Raw genomic sequence first — 17,329 nt, 5'->3', positions numbered from 1 at the left:
TTAGCGCTCTAGTTGTTCTTTAGAACACTCTGGGACATTCTGTCATTGGGCTATACTTGGGGTACATCTGGGTGATATTTGGGCTACATTTAGGCTCTTTTGTCTCTGGTGGCCATCTTGGGAGACTGTATGTCAGAATTTTTTAATGAAATTGAAGAGGGTTTGAGAAGTCACTCAAAATATGCCCTAATTTTTCTTTCTGCAGCACTAATCATAATTCATATGGCAAAATATACCCCCTCATTTTGTTCCTTTTTAAATTAAATGTTTTAAGAGTTACCACTTTATTCCAATCAAGATGGCTTCAGGTGTGCCATACCTTTGTAATAAGTAGGACTGTTAGCGCTCTAGTTGTTCTTTAGAACACTCTGGGACATTCTGTCATTGGGCTATACTTGGGCTACATCTGGGTGATATTTGGGCTACATTTGGGCTCTTTTGTCTCTGGTGGCCATTTTGGGAGACTGCATGTCAGAATTTTTTAATGAAATAGAAGAGGATTTGAAAAGTCACTCAAAATGTGCCCTAATTTTTCTTTCTGCAGCACTAATAATACCTTCTATTGCATAATATACCCCCTCATTTTGTTCCTTTTTAAATTAAATGTTTTAAGAGTTACCACTTTATTCCCATCACGATGGCTCCAGGTGTGCTATACCTTTGTAATAAGTAGGACTGTTAGCGCTCTAGTTGTTCTTTAGAACACTCTGGGACAAGCTGTCATTGGGCTATACTTGGGCTACATCTGGGTGATATTTGGGCTACATTTGGGCTCTTTTGTCTCTGGTGGCCATTTTGGGAGACTGCATGTTAGAATGTTTTAATGAAATAGAAAAGGATTTGAGAAGTCACTCAAAATGTGCCCTAATTTTTCATTCTGCAGCACTAATCATACTTTCTATGGCAAAATATACCCCCTCATGTTGTTTCTTTTTAAATTAAATGTTTTAAGAGTTACCACTTTATTCCAATCAAGATGGCTTCAGGTGTGCCATACCTTTGTAATAAGTAGGACTGTTAGCGCTCTAGTTGTTCCTTAGAACACTCTGGGACATTCTGTCATTGGGCTATACTTGGGCTACATCTGGGTGATATTTGGGCTACATTTGGGCTCTTTTGTCTCTGGTGGCCATTTTGGGAGACTGCATGTCAGAATGCTTTAATGAAATAGAAAAGGATTTGAGAAGTCACTCAAAATGTGCCCTAATTTTTCATTCTGCAGCACTAATCATACTTTCTATGGCAAAATATACCCCCTCATGTTGTTTCTTTTTAAATTAAATGTTTTAAGAGTTACCACTTTATTCCAATCAAGATGGCTTCAGGTGTGCCATACCTTTGTAATAAGTAGGACTGTTAGCGCTCTAGTTGTTCTTTAGAACACTCTAGGAGGCTGCAGTAGAACACAAAGGAATCAACTGACAGTCTCTGTCCTTGTTGGATGTACATGTTTTACTGAGATTGTCAGACTTCATTTTCACATGACTGAGAAAGATAATGTGAATTTACAGAAAATATGCTTTCAGTTTAGCTTATAGATCCCCTTCCAAACCACTGTGGGAAAATCATGAGATATTAGTTTTCTTTCAAACAATATTCATGATATCACAGCAGAAGGTTTTTTCACATGGTAAAATCACCTTAGAACCCACCACAATTCCTAAAACGAGTATGGTACCATCAACAAATGATTTATAATGTAACTAAAGTCCTAAAACCCTCTATTAACTACAATGCTTTTTAATGAGGTGCTATCATGTATATTGGTCCCAAGATGGCTGCCAACACTTCTTGGATGAAGTGCTGACAGCCAATCAGATCAGATGTGTGGTTAGGCTCCGCCCAGATATATATCTTTTTTTGAACCTAAATTACTCAAAATCCACTGGAGCACATATATTGAGACCTAGCAAAGGCACATCGGGCTAACAGTCCCTACAATTTTGCCAAGTTTCGTGCAAATCCATTCAGCCGTTCGAGCTAAAAGTGAGGCCAACCGCCCTATGGAAATTAACATGGGAAAAACGCGTTTTGGGACCCCCCTTTTTTCTCGGCCCCCCCTTGATGAAACCCCCCCAAATTGTCAGGGGCTGCTCAGAAACAAAATGTTCCATTTTCCTGAAAATTTCAGCCAATTCCGTCCACAAACGCCAAAGTTATTAGACATAGAATTTTCAAAAATCCCATAGAGAAAAAATCCTAACTATATATACCTACTGGCGACCGCCAGTAGGTAATATATATATATATACATATATATATATATTTGTGTTTATATGTATATATATGTGTGTTTCTGTGTGTGTGTGTAAATATATTTAAGTTCATATTTAAACCGTTACGCCACATATCAATGCGAAGCAAACATTTTAGATGCAATTCACAATCACAAGAAATTTTTTATTATAAAGTGGCAATTGTGCTTGTAAATGACTTGGTGAATCCTCTTCTGTACAACTTTGTATCTGTGTAGCACCCTTGTGTGCTGAGGTAGCTGGCACTATTGATGCCCATGTGGTACCTGTTTTGCATGTGCGGGGTGAAGTTGCACTGATGCTTCTCCTTATATATTTGTCCTGTTTGTGTGGAGGGAGCTCATATTCATGTGCAAGCATATTTTTGTTGGGCTTAAAACTCCAGCAAGTGACTCAAAGCAGGGGGAAAGAACCATACCTTTATCTTGGTACTGACTGTCGTTGGCCTCCCTTTCTTGTCAGCATCCAGCTTTTCGGGAAAAAGGGCTCTAATGAAATAACTAATGATAAGCAGGTTGAGAAAAAAGAAAAGAAATAAGAAACACATTATGTTCCTAATCCATGTGGCACAAACATGTAGCTCTGACCAAACTTACATTTCCAGGCACTACCTCTCCCTGTTCCATTCTCTCTCCTTGCAATGTTTGTGTTGCTGGAAATACGTCATCAAAGTGGTTATGTTTTTATACATTTATTACCAACTGCATTTTTCAGATAATTTTTCAAATATTTGTTTTTCTGATGGATCCTTTTTTCTCATGAATGTTCTCGAGGCGGCAGACTGGATCTGGAAATGTTTTCCCCAAGCAATAGCATTCCAGTTCTGCTAGATACAGCCATGCAACTTATTTTGCAGCTTCGCTTGTCCCGGACGTGATACCCTGGCTATATAAAGCACCGATTGGTGCATGGAATCAGTTCCTGTTTTTCTGCACCTCATCAACGGTAAACAGTCATAATATCTATTCCAAAATATAGAATGGACATAATATCGAAGTAAAAATATAGAATGGACAAAATATCGAATGGACACAATATAGTGGTTGAAAATATCGAATTTAAGGTAAGTAATATCGATTTTCAAAATATAGAAGTCAAAATATCGAAGTATACAATATAGGCATTAAATATATCGATTTTTTAATAATATCAATTTTTTTAAAGTGTTTTGTATGTTAGTATATGTGTGAAAAGTGTATATTAATTATTGTAATGTATGTTTAATGTATTTTAAGTAATGAATTTTATGTTATTTAATTTTTGCGTAATTTGATTCTGTAGCGGGTTGTGGGTTTATAGGGGAATAGGGTGGGAAGTAATTTAATTGTAATTAATTAAATATTTTTATTTATTTATTGGTATTCATTTTGAATTTATTGTTATTTTTTAATTGGTAATTATTTTTTATTAATTGCCAATTAATTTGTATTAATTGATTGATTGTTAATTATGTTAATTTTCTAAATTTATTTTCTGTAGTGGGTTGTGGGTTTATAGGGGAATAGGGTGGGAAGTAATTTAATTGTAATTAAGTAAATATTTTTTTTTATTTATTGGTATTGATTTTAAATGTATTGTTAATTATTTTTTAATTGGTAATCAATTTCTATTAATTGGCAATTAATTTTTATTAATTGGTAATTATTTTGTATTAATTAAATATTTGATAATTATGATAATTGTATTAATGTATTTTCTGTATTGGGATGTGGGTTTATAGGGGAATAGGGTGGAAAGTAATGTAATTGTAATTAATTACATATTAAAAATACTTTTTGTGTATTGATAATTAATTTACTGTTAATTTTTAATTGGTATTAATTTTTATTATTAATTATTTTTTGTTATTGAAAATTAATTAGTTGTTAAATATTTCTGAATAGGTTATTAATTTGTAATAACTAATATGTAGTTGTATTTATAATTAATTATTACACAATATTACATTGGTTATTAATTTCAATTAATGTTTTATTAGTATTGATATTTAATTTATTTTTAATAATATATTAAATCATTACTTTCCCTACTGTTAAACTCACTGGAGTGGGAATAGTAATTTTCACCCTCCCGCTATCCAACGCTTTCCCTACTGTTGCACTCTCTGGAGTGGGAATAGTATTTTTTACCCCTACGCTATCCAACGCTTTCCCTACTGTTGCACTCTCTGGAGTGGGAATAATAATTTTTACCCCTACGCTATCCAAAGCTTTCCCTACTGTTGCACTATCTGGAGTGGGAATAGTAATTTTCACACTCCCGCTATCCAACGCTTTCCCTACTGTTGCACTCTCTGGAGTGGGAATAGTATTTTTTACCCCTACGCTATCCAACGCTTTCCCTACTGTTGCACTCTCTGGAGTGGGAATAGTAATTTTTACCCCTACGCTATCCAATGCTTTCCCGACTGTTGTACTCTCTGGAGTGGAAATAGTCATTTTTACCCTTCCAATATCCAACGCTTTCCCTACTGTTGCACTCTCTGGAGTGGGAATAGTAATTCTTACCCCTACGCTATCCAACGCTTTCCCTACTGTTGCACGCTCTGGAGTTGGAATAGTAATCTTTACCCTCCCGCTATCCAACACTTTCCCTACTGTTGCACTCTCTGGAGTGGGAACAGTAATTTTTACCCTTATGCTATCCAACGCTTTCCCTACTGTTGCACTCTCTGGAGTGGGAATAGTAATTTTTACCCCTACGCTATCCAACGCTTTCCTACTGTTGCACTCTCTGGAGTGGGAATAGTATTTTTTACCCCTACACTATCCAACGCTTTCCCTACTGTTGCACTCACTGGAGTGGGAATAGTATTTTTTACCCTCCCGCTATCCAACGCTTTCCCTACTGTTGCACTCTCTGGAGTGGGAATAGTCATTTTTACCCTTACGCTATCCAACGCTTTCCCTACTGTTGCACTCACTGGAGTGGGAATAGTATTTTTTACCCCTACGCTATCCAACGCTTTCCCTACTGTTGCACTCTCTGGAGTGGGAATAGTAATTTTTACCCCTACGCTATCCAACGCTTTCCCTACTGTTGCACTCTGGAGTGGGAATAGTATTTTTTACCCCTACGCTATCCAACGCTTTCCCTACTGTTGCACTCACTGGAGTGGGAATAGTATTTTTTACCCCTACGCTATCCAACGCTTTACCTACTGTTGCACTCACTGGAGTGGTAATATTAAATGTTACCCGCCTGCTATCCTACGGTAAAATATTGTACATTTTTTATTAATAACTTAAATTAATTATATTTTAATTTTAAGGTTATTTGAGTATTTTTAAGTATGTTTTAGTTAATTATATTTATTATTTCATTAATTTTAAATTACTTTTAAGACATTTAAAAAAATTCGATATTTTGACTGACTATATTTTTTACAGACTATATTTTGGATTCAATATTTTTGTACTTACCTGTTTGTAGATAGGAATTCGATATTTTGGCATTCTATATTTTGCTGACTATATTTTGGTAAGTCTATATTTTGTCATTCTATATTATGTCAGTGATCCCTCATCAACATGGGTCTGGAGCTCTTGCAGTGCTTCACTTGCAAAAATCCTCTTCTTTCAACAGTGACTATGTCAAATGGTTCCTCCTAGGGTTTTGCGGTTTAGTCTTAGATGCTGTAAAAAGATGTTTTTTTTTCTTAAATTTGCATGAGGTATCTTGCATCCAACCACAATATCTTGGTCGGTGACTCCTGTACCATGATGCATTCAAGTCGTGGCAGCATGGAGTGCCAAGATATATTGGGCCTAGGCCTATAGGGGCTCCCCAGTGTGGTCTATGTATTTTCAGGCAAGTCTCCCAACAGGGTAGAATCTCCCAAGAGATCATCCTATACAAAGTACATAAAGCACCACAGGAAAGAGAAATGTTCTTACTTCAAGGGAACTATCCTGCTCCTGGGCTGTTTGAAAGCTCAACGTGGTTCCTCAAAGACAGTCTTTTCTTTTTCGTCAGATCTAATTCCGATATTGAAATAAATGAATCTATAGTGTCTGACTCCATCTGCTGACCCCACACAGATCTAGCCTTTCATTAGGCCATCTAAGACATAGTGAGGAAGGCTATCTGGCCTATGATTAACGCACCAGCGGTGAGTTGTCCTTGAAGCAACTTGCGCAGAAGCAAATGCCTTCCAAGACCCAAAACCAGTGTCTTCAATGCTGCTTCAGGTCATTGGCGTCACCCCTGTACCTGACGAAATGCCCCTTCCCAAGTGAGGAGATATTATCTAAGCAGAGAGTGTCAAGGTGCATGCCTTGTTTACATGATGAACCCCCCAGTAGAGTACCCACTGGGGCCCAGAGAGTTGCTCGAATGGAGGAATTTTTCAGATTAGACTCTGATGCTTTAGATAAGCCTGACAAGGAATATAGCTCATCAGTGGATCGCTCGAAGGGCGGTAACATCTTCACCCTTCTGTAGAAGGAGGCTTCTCATACTCACTGGCCTCCTCCAGTTTCAGTCAGTTCATTCCTCTCTTTGGTATAACATTTCTGAAAAAGCGTTGGAATTATCCTTGAGCACCACTGAGGCAAAGTCCAACATTTCGACTGGAATCTTGCAGCCATCTGTGCCTTGTCAGAATCTCTGCTGTCTTTCAATGAAGCACTTTTAGAGTTGGTTTTGGATGCCTAAGAGAAATTATTTCATAGCCCAGGAGTTCATAGACAAAATGGATGATGGCACAGACCCAGGCCATCTTGGAGCCAAAGTTTCTGTCACCCTTCTCCGGCAAGCCTTGTGGTACAAGCCTTTTCAGCTAAACTAAACCCTGATGTCTTTCTTCTGGCCTCTTCAGACTGGGAAATGAAGAGGCTTGACTCAATATGCCAAAAAGTGTTCACCGTAAGCATTTTAGATTTCCCCACAGCTAACACAACAAGCCTTCTTTTCCACTACTCTATGATCCATGGGAGTTGGAAAATAATTACTGTTACCTGCCTCCAACTCCACATGAAAAAGTCCTTTTCTGATCTGGTCAAAGATGACCTAGATGCCTACAAACAATCCTTTAAGTACAATTTGTATTCTGCTGACACTGTGGTTTTGTCTTACAGCCCCTGTTGTTACTTTCCGCTGCTTTGCTATGTTGCCTCTCTCGACTTCTCTGAGATGTCAAAGCAACTTTGATAGACATGGCCTTTTGACAGTAACCAACCCTTCAGTAACAAAGCTGACTGGGCTTGGCTTCCCCTCTCGAAACAATTTCACCAACAGTTCAAGAAGTTTCAGGGCTTTATCCAGGGCATTAATGTCCCATCAGTGACAGCTGTCCCCGTGTATCTAAACACTTCAATAGATTTCTAGCTTTTTTCAAGGTAAGGAATGATTTAGGGAATGATATAATCTGCAACAACTGCTGCTCCGCTCTCTTCCTTCTTATGTTTGCTCTGCTCCCTCAAAACGTTTTTGATGACCTGCTACCCTTATGCCACCAGCTTCCCTTGGGAGACGATCACCACCAATCCATGGGGGATCCAGCTTTTCCTCAAGGGCTACACCCTGCTGTGCTTGCCTTCACAATGGATCCCTGGGAATTCAGCTTATGCGCAAGGACTGGGCCCTACCATCCTTGCTTTCCACTCTGAACCGCTCTTCGTCTACCAGGATGGTCTCTCCAGCATATGCCTAGATCTTGGAGGCAGAAGATGTTGCCCTGCTGATCAGAGGAGTCATAGAGGTGGTGCTGTTGGAGGAAAGGAGCTCAGGATTTTACACCCTTTATGGATGGAGACCCGAGAGCCTTCTTGGACTGCCACCTCGAATCATTTGAGTCAATAGGTACTTTTAGCTGTGTCTTCCGCAACAGGTCTTGGCAATCACTATTGGTAAAGGTTATTTGGTTGCCCTATCAGCCTTCAAATGCCTCCCCGACCAGCGAACTTTATATAAGTCAGCAATTAAGGCGTGATTCTGAAAGGTTTGCTTTACTTGTTTCCTCTTACTGCAGTTATTTTCTCAGTAAGATTTGGTGTTAATGTTCTTCATGGTCTTTCTCTCCAAGCCAACACACAATTGACCATTTTATCTACCTATTTTGAAAACTGTTCTTAGTAGCAATATTTTCAGAATAATGTTGGTGAACTGCTGGGCATTTCAGTCTGGACACCTTTCATGATGTCTGTCCCAATAAATTTCTCGTCTGCCCTTACTGTGCTTCTCTGCCAGAAGATGTCCTCCTTTCACATGGACTAATCTATCACTCTTATGTCCTTATTCCCTCCTCCTCACCCCACAAAGAATGGAAGTGATTGCATAGCCTGTACCAGTTATGTAGTTTCTTATTATATTGCCGGCAAACAATAGGGTACAGCGGGGGGATCCGCTGTTTGTGGGCTTTGCTAGAGCAAACAAGGGCAAAATGGTAAAAAAGTGCACAATCTGGCATTGAGTAACCCTTTGCATTAGGATCTACTCAGGGTGGCCAAGACAAACCCTCAGACTGCCAGTCTTGCCCAGTCCATGATGCTATTGAGGCTATGTACCTGCTCTTACTAGTGGCTTCCTGATGGCTGATATTTGTAGTGGGGCAATGTGGTTAATCTTACATACTTCTACTAAGCACCATTGCCTCACAGCTCAGTCTCACAGTGACTGATACCTTTTGCAGGGCTGCGTTGCTTTACCTTTTTTAGTTTTCAGCACTACATAATCCCACCTTGCTATAGGTATTAATGTGGAACTCATTCATAAGGCGAGGAAGCTGTGGTATGAAGTCTCCATCAGAAGAAAAAGCTATTTACCTTCGGTAACGATACATGTGGTGGATATTTTGTCTTCCTGCAGATTCTGGACCACCATTGCTCCTCCCTTGTGATTCAGTGCCATTATTCATAAGATCTCAAGGTGTGCAATGCTTCTTCTGTTGTTGTTCCTGCTTGGTAAGGCTCTTCTAGTTCCTCTCTGCCTGCCTCGATGGGGCACAAAAAAAAGTTCCATGACCGCCTCCTACCACAGCCATCACATCCTGGGCAAGCAAAGCTGTCACTGAAACTGCATTGCGCCACTTGGTGGCACTGGAGAGAGGTTGCTGAAGAAAAAGGTTCTGGATCAAGTCTGGTGTCTGAAGAATATTCAGAAGGTGAGGAATATGCTGGAAGAGCAAGGTACACAAGAAACACTGTTACAAGCGCTAACCTATTCTTTGTTGGGGCTGTTGTTAGCCTAAAGATGAAGGTGTAGTCACACTAGGAGTATTGATAGTTTCTCTGAAATCAGCAGCTACATACAGAAACAAAGAAGCAACTGCATGGCCAAGCCACACTTTGCCTTACAAGGCCATTTTGTTTTTACTCTCAGTAGAATAGATGTAATTTGATGAAATTGTACTTAATAGATTCTGATGCTGTTTGAATGATTAGTGAAAATGCAACGTGGCTCGAATGGCTTACGCGTGAGGAAAGCTGGCCTCATACCATACAATATTCTCTGTTTGTGTGTATGAGTGAAAAACACTTCCAGACATGAGGCACTGTTTTGTGATGTACTTTACAGCACAGTATCCTCTTTTGAACTTTCGCATTGCGGGTACTCACTATTCGCTGCTCTGCATGAGTTCGATCAGATCATTGAAGAGGACGTCCCGATTCCGTTCGCAAAACCCATTGATGTCATAAGATACCTGAAGGAATAGAAACATCACCCTCAGAAAGAGTATATAGGGAAAGGACAGATCTTACCTTCTGAAGGTACTTGCTGGTGGTGCACTGACACTCATTTCTAGGGAGTGAGACCAATTTTTTTATTATCAAACTTTTGACTGAGAACCAAGGTGAGAAAAAAGAGAAAACAGTAGCAAATGGAAAATGCAGGTATGAAAACGAAGAGTAAGATACAGAGATGAGAAGTGTAGGGTGGTGGAAATAAGAGTCATGAGGTAGAATCAAGAGTAGGCTTTAGCAAACCTGGCGTTATGCAGCACAGGGGATGCACACCTTAGAAGCATTCTGGAACTAGCACATATTTATTTATGAATTAATAGCTGCATAAGAATAGTTCCATTATCTAAGTTAATCAGAGAGATGTTATGTTGTTGCCTCTTGAGTACAGTGCCATTCTTCACACAAAGAAAGGTAAAAGAATGCGATAAATTTGTTAGATTCAGAGGTGAGAAAGTCTCATAAAAAGACTAGTTTATTTTGTGCCTACATCCCTGCTTTAGCATTGAATCAAGCCTTCTAGCACACGCTTCCACTGAACAGCAGCTGTCCGGCTATGTCTGGGTGTACCTTGCCTGCATAGTGGTGGAGAACAAAGCCCGAACTCCAGCTGTTGAAGTGCTCATGGGTCCCTACCGCCGCCTGGAGCTTCTGCAGCAGTGTCTGGTCGGCTCCTTCGCCTGTTGCGTGCATTGTGGCACAAACATCGTCAAGAACGCTCATGATTCCAGGAGGGTTCTGATTGTGGAGAGGACAAGAAACAGAAACGTAAATGAGGTGGCATTGAATGGCTTATGTCTTCCAATTAGAATAGACCAGTGGTGTAGGCGTTGCGATCAAACAGAGCTTTCGGTCTTGAATTGTTTGACATCTTAAAAAGTTGTGGTGTGCGACCTTACAACTTTGTTGGAAATCAGATAGTAAAGTACACAAGCCACATCCCAGTCTGACGCTGATCATCTAAACCATAGAGTTTTGTGAACAGAGAACCTATTAGTAATTGCAGAGCCCGACAGTAAACTAGGGCCCAAGTCACGTAGAGCAAATTGGGAGATGCCTGGAGTAAATATACTCCAGCCATCGCCATATTTACTTATAAACTCATCGAGAGGATGCACCATCTACCAAAATCCTTTCTATTACTCGTCTCTTTTAGAGTGTGAGTAATACAGTGAGGGAGGCAATGCTGGTGAAAATGATGCGAGAGAGACGGACAATTTAGGATGCCTGGGGCTACCATATTGTAGTAGTTTGGGTTTGTTTAGAGTTTTATTTATTATAAAGAAAGACCCATGTAGTAGCTTGGGTTTGTTTAAGAATCTCATTCACTCTGAATGTCTTTATCACTGCATTCTTTATTCTATGTTCCATAAGTGACAGTTGCCAGCTTTACTCTGTAGCTACAGTTGCCCTGCTCTGATGGTCCAGCTTATCTTTATTAAAGCTACAAACTGGCTATAACATTGTGTCTTTATTGCTTGATTACAACACATATAAACCATTGCGGTACTGACAGAAAAACTCCACAGTTTGCCCCAGCAGATGGGGGCCTTTATTTATGGTATTCCTGAAGAAAGACTACAACCTTGGTGTTCTTTCTTCAGAAATATTATAAATGAGAGCAGGGCCACCATCTTGGCATGACCTGGCAGACCTGCCACAACATGTCTGTGCCTCCTACTATGTTTCCCATGTCAGCTGAAAAGAGGACCAAATCCATCTTAGGTGAGGTGGTCATGGCTGTGGTGGTGGAGTTCTGCCGCTATCACATCTACCATAGGGTGACCGGCCTGCCTAACTTGTAATGAGGACCAAAGCGTACTTAACAACCCAAGCATTTGGGCAAGTGGCCCGTGAACTAACTGTTCACACATCCTATACATTAATTATTACACCTCAAAAGTCTGGAACCTTCACAGGTTGGATTACATTATTTAGCTCTAAAACATTCTGTATAAAAGAGAATTTGTCCTCGCCTTACCAGCTTGTTCTCGATGAGTTCACAGACTACTTTGTTGTTGAAGTATTGAATGGGCGTCCATTTAATTCCTTCTTGGACATACTCCTCCTGGAAGCAACCAAGAGAGGCGACATGTATCATTAGTAAGTCCAAGACACTTTGACTGTATTAGTGGAAGCTCTTGGGATAAGACATCTCATTTATTTGCAAACATATTTTTGTTGATACCATTATCTTGCATGGACAGATGCACCATAGCCCTGTGTGGCGTTTGTCCATGTCCCATCCTTCTCATTTGCTTTTGTTTATAGTGTTATACGCAATTCTGTCCCTCTAAAGGTTACGTTTACATTCCCAGCAAAATCTTTCCCTACTGCAATGTCCTGGTGGACACGTTCTAGTGTCTCAGCAGGAACTAGTTTTACCTGTCACTCCCCCGAGGGCTGGCCACACTCACACTCCACTCCCATCCAAAACAGGCGTCACGAGTGACGTGAGGGTGTTAATAAAAGGTCCCGAGTGCACGTGCTCATGCCCAGTTAACTAAGCATACTCCCTGTGTCTGTGTCCATCATTTCAGTAGCATGTGGGCGTAGGGCCCACAACTCTACACCTACCTGCCTTTGCCGAAGTTTGAAAGAGGACTCAGGAACTGTGAAACATTGCTTTTGTAACAATGTTGTAATAAATAAAATGACCATTATAAATTGTACTGCCTTTAGCATGGATTGCCATTTTATCCATATGGTGGACAAGTAAAGATGCTTCAACCGACAGACTGTTTGCATGAGACAGACTGTTTGCATGAGGCGTAGTTTTCATACTTGCTCTGCTTTCAGGGTCAGTTCTATAAAAATCTGCTGCAGCTTCTCATTCACAAAGTTGATGCAGAATTGCTCAAATCCGTTTCTCTAGAAAGGCAACAAAAGAAAATAAGATTTGTAAGACTATATCCGCACGTGTGACATACGTGATAACTTTTCCAGGCCTATGTTTTTAATTATCCGCGTTATAGGTCTCGGCTGCCGACAGATGTAGCTGTCTTATTGGAGACCTGTGTTTTCCAGTATTTTACACAGACTCTTCTAATTTTTTCTGATCCCTCATCCATATTTATAAAGTAGGCTTAGTTGAGATTCACATTGCCATGAAATAAGTTAACCTGTCCCCTTTCGTACTACAATGGAAGTGGACTAAAAAAAATACCCCTTCTTAAAGTTTGGTTTGGACATCAAGCCTTCTAGAATACAAAAGAAACCCCTTCTGCAAGAGCTGAATTATACCATACGTTCAAAATCTTTTTCTGACAGCCAAGCCTCCCCATTCTCCTCATCTGTTTGGTCTAGTTCTCTTATTGTTCTTTTTTTTTTTTTAGATATTAAACAAAGAGTGCTGTGCAGTAGGAAACCAAACCTATCAATGAAACAAATATAAAAAGAAAATCCTTTAGAAAAATATCCTCTAAGAGGGGCACCTTCAATACAATGACACGGTATGGCTAACCTATATGTTGTGTCCAAGAGACTCTTACCCAACAGTAATAGAGAGAAGAAGCAAAACTCAAATAAGTTTCTGGAACGAAAATACACTGAAGTCACTAATGCAATACTAGCCACACTCAACCACAAAGACTAAGGCACATACAAGAAATATTCTAAGCACTAATATGTGATGAATATTTTTAATTTTAGATCAATAATGAATAGTTTTGATTTTCTTCTTTCCAAGGGCTGAGAAATATTCTGGGTGAAACAGTTGCTTCATATGCACCTATATTCACACCTTCAATCCAAGAGTAAAAATACCTGGAAAATTTCGAATCCGTATATGTCCAGCACACCGATGCTGTACTCTTCATTTGGCTTCTGTATGGCCCTGTTTATGGACTGAAGTAGAAGACACGTTCAGAATCTGAAGACACAACTACATGATAACCCATTACATTGGGTAGTGCCCAGAACAACTGGATTTCATGGATTGTGCATCTGATTTAGGTTAGAAGTAAGCTCGTTAGTATGATTCTGGTTCTAATTATACCTTTGATACTTGACCCTAAAAAAATCATGATTGTGAACAAATTACTTAAATTCCATATATCTGACATTGCAAATATGTTTAGTGTAATATATAATTATGTGCGTGTGTAATGTGAAAATTGAACAAATATATATGTATGAGAAACGGTGTGCTGTCTCAATTCTATATTTCCGCACCCTCCCCATCACATTCTGTTTTATTTTTAATCTGGTTTCAACTTTCTGTAATATGGCTTCAGCTATAACATACGTATGTACACGTGTACACACACACACACACACACACGCGCATACACACACACATTTAAACCAGAGACATACACTCTAGCTTCAATGGGGGAACTACCCACACACAGTGCTTGCACTTTAAATCCTCTTGTATTGTGGCGTATATTTGTATAACACTTACTACACTTGACCGGGCATTGAAGCGCTGTGTGGCTGGGTAGCACGTTTCTCCGTGAACCCCAGATTCAATGTGTAGTATTAGTTGTACGTGTTGCAGTTAGTCATATGTTATTAAGCATGGGCGGAAAATCCGTTCCGCTCGCGGATTTTGCGGTTTTTCGGGAAATTCGCGATCCGCGAACGCTCGCGAATTTACCGAAAATCCGCAAATTCGCACGCAGCGGATTTTTTTTCTTGGTGATACAATTTTGCGGCGTGCGGCGTAAGTTCGCAATTGCGAACATGTAGGTGCGGCGGGCAGCAACAATCTCGCACTCGGGAAATTACAAAATTTGCAATTCTGCACAAGAAATCCACTAGCAAGCAGCATAGACCTTCTGAAAATGATGATTTCTATCAGAATAACTCCTCAGGTTGACATTTGCCTGCCCTTTTTTTGATTTGAGGCCTTTTGACTTTCTTTGGATCACTTTTGGATTATAAATCAACTTTCACAAGTAAGTTTGTTTGGGGCAGTACATTTGCTGTTCTGCAGAAAAACGAGTTTTGCTAAACTGAAAGCACTCAGCAGGTGCAAAAGTTCAAATTCATCATTAGTAACCATTCCTTGTAGTGCTTCCTGACTGGGGCCCCTCTAGAGTTCAGTTGCTAGTTGCAACAATTGTATGACCCTGCTCTGACCCTCACAGCCGGATCATAGAATAGTTACAAGTAGGCCACAAAGGTCCTGGAAAAACAAATTGCACTGCAACAAAAAGCAAATGACAGATAAGGAAGCAGGTGCCAGACTGGAATTTTAAAACAGTGACACATTAATAAATCAACCCCAAATTAATTCATGTCAGTTGAAGCAGGGCAGGTGTGCTTGCTTTTTCCCCCCATAATCTACAGTGATGATGATGAACCAGAGGGTGGCATTGATGTACCAGAGGGTGGCATGGGTGAAACAGAGGGTGGCAGTGTTGAAACAGAGGGTGCTGTGAACCTGTGATGATGAACCAGACGTAGAAACAACATAGTTGCGACCGTTGCGTGCCGACAAGTAAGTTCGCAATTTCCGAACTGGTACAAAATCCTCGCGAACTGGCAGAAACCCTTGCGAACACTATAAAAACAAAGAAATCCGCAAATTCGCGAGAATTCGCGGATTTTGCGGATTGCGAGTTCGCAAATACGCAAATTCGCGAACGCCAGATTCGCAAAATTCGCCCATGCTTATATGTTATGCAACATTATTAGAGTTGGTATACTGTTAAGAGGAAGTTATTTCTTTATTGTTATTGATGCAGATGCTTTAGTTATGTTTCGATTTGCTTTCCTAATTGTGTCTCTGTGATTAAAGCGGAATGGGGGACTGTGTAATATTCTATTTTGTGGCTGTCCTAGTTCATTGTGTCATTGGATATAAGTAGTGTTGTTAAAGAATAGTTATACATATTTATATGAGATTCTTCTGCTACAATAAAATTGTTTTGTGCATTAGCACTCAGGTGCCCTTGGAGCTCAGCCAGCACTATAACCAATGGATACAGAAAAAGAATAAATAAATATTAATAATAATAATAATACATAATTACTGTGCTGAAAACCAACAATGTATCAAAAGACTAGAAACATGATCAGTAAGTTGTAAATATCAACCAGAATAAATACGAATCAGCTCCAAAGTTGTTTTTTGTCCACAGATCCAAATCAAAGGATTTTTAAAAAATGCAGCCTTTTGTGAATATGATGTGTTTTTAATGTCTTGGAGTGTAGAAGATAGTTCAGACAATGAGAGATGCCCTTATTGATTTCGTAGAGTTTTTCTCTAAATGCCATTACTAATTTCACAGGATAAGACATGGTGTGATTAGTCTCAGCAAGATGAGAAGCCTAGTGGAACCTGGATGAAGAAATATCTGACTATAAAATGTATTTGCCCACCAATGAACAGGGGCGGGTATAATATACACCTTGAAGCCATTTCAAATGTGCTAGGTTATGTTGTCATGTCATGTTCCATCTCAATATTGCCTTCGTTTAATTTAATCCGAAATATAAAGTTGATAATTCATTTATGTGTGAGACAAAAAGGAAGACTACGTAATGTTTACAACCAGACATCAAGTGTGGGCTAATTTGCTAACCATATTCATGCCAGGTGTTGCATTGTCATGGTTTGCTAAGTCCAGTATTGTTGTGTTTCAAGCATTAACCTCCACCTGTTGGAATGAATAATATGAGACTTTTACTTGACTTAATATACTTGATGTGGAGGTATGGTCAGGCTCAAGCTTGCAATAAGCTTGGCTTCTGTGACAATGCAGTGTCTTGGACATACCGGGCCCGATTCACAGAACTAACTTGAGACAAAATCCTAAACTTACTACTTATGGTATTCACAGAAGTTAGGATTTTGTCTTAAGTTTGTCTTAAGACAGACTTAAGACAGACTTAAGTTAGGATTTTGTCTTTAGTCTGTCTTAAGACTGTCTTAAGACAAACTTAAGACAAAATCCTAACTTCTGTGAATACCAAAAGTAGTAAGTTTAGGATTTTGTCTTAAGTTAGTTCTGTGAAATGGGCCCACCGTTTTCAATGCACATTTTCTGAGAAATTAGCGTTAAATATCTGATGACCTATCAGCATAACTTTTGTAACTTTGCAAAGAGTTTTGTTATGTGAACTGGGCCATCAGGTCAGGTGTCCTCAAAGCCACTGAATGATTGAGTGAGTTTGCTTATAACACAAACACTAGCAGCTAAAGGTCTCTTGGCACCGACTATCCTTTTTGGTTGGCAGGGTGGTGGACCTGGGGACAGGAGTTGCGAGTTACAATGTAACCTGAACTGATGTTTGTGTACCATCATCACTATGTTTGTGTAACTTGATTTTCATAAAAAATGTTACAGTATCATGCCTAGCTATAACATCACAAAACAATGCACTTCAATGATGATTTTGTAAAAATTCTAAGGATTGATTAGCAAACAATACCTGATAGCAACA

General features: G+C 39.5%; 1 protein-coding gene across 1 annotated transcript in view; it reads right to left on the bottom strand.

Annotated features, from left to right (window-relative positions):
* MYO1F (myosin IF) overlaps window positions 1-17,329 on the bottom strand; it is a 273,313-nt gene that overhangs the window by 110,988 nt on the left and 144,996 nt on the right. Inside the window, exons 11-16 of the mRNA XM_086947211.1 lie at window positions 13,700-13,780; window positions 12,719-12,805; window positions 11,916-12,002; window positions 10,505-10,672; window positions 9,812-9,897; window positions 2,674-2,755 (exon numbers count right to left, since the gene is read on the bottom strand). Of these exons, the coding sequence (XP_086803337.1) occupies window positions 2,674-2,755; window positions 9,812-9,897; window positions 10,505-10,672; window positions 11,916-12,002; window positions 12,719-12,805; window positions 13,700-13,780 (591 nt within the window). The remainder of the gene's footprint in view (window positions 1-2,673; window positions 2,756-9,811; window positions 9,898-10,504; window positions 10,673-11,915; window positions 12,003-12,718; window positions 12,806-13,699; window positions 13,781-17,329) is intronic.

This window comes from Lissotriton vulgaris, chromosome 12, assembly GCF_964263255.1.
Source record: "Lissotriton vulgaris chromosome 12, aLisVul1.2, whole genome shotgun sequence".
Lineage (NCBI taxonomy): Eukaryota > Metazoa > Chordata > Amphibia > Caudata > Salamandridae > Lissotriton > Lissotriton vulgaris.
Note: the sequence above shows the minus strand (reverse complement) of the source record. Positions and strands in the feature narration are given on the sequence as shown.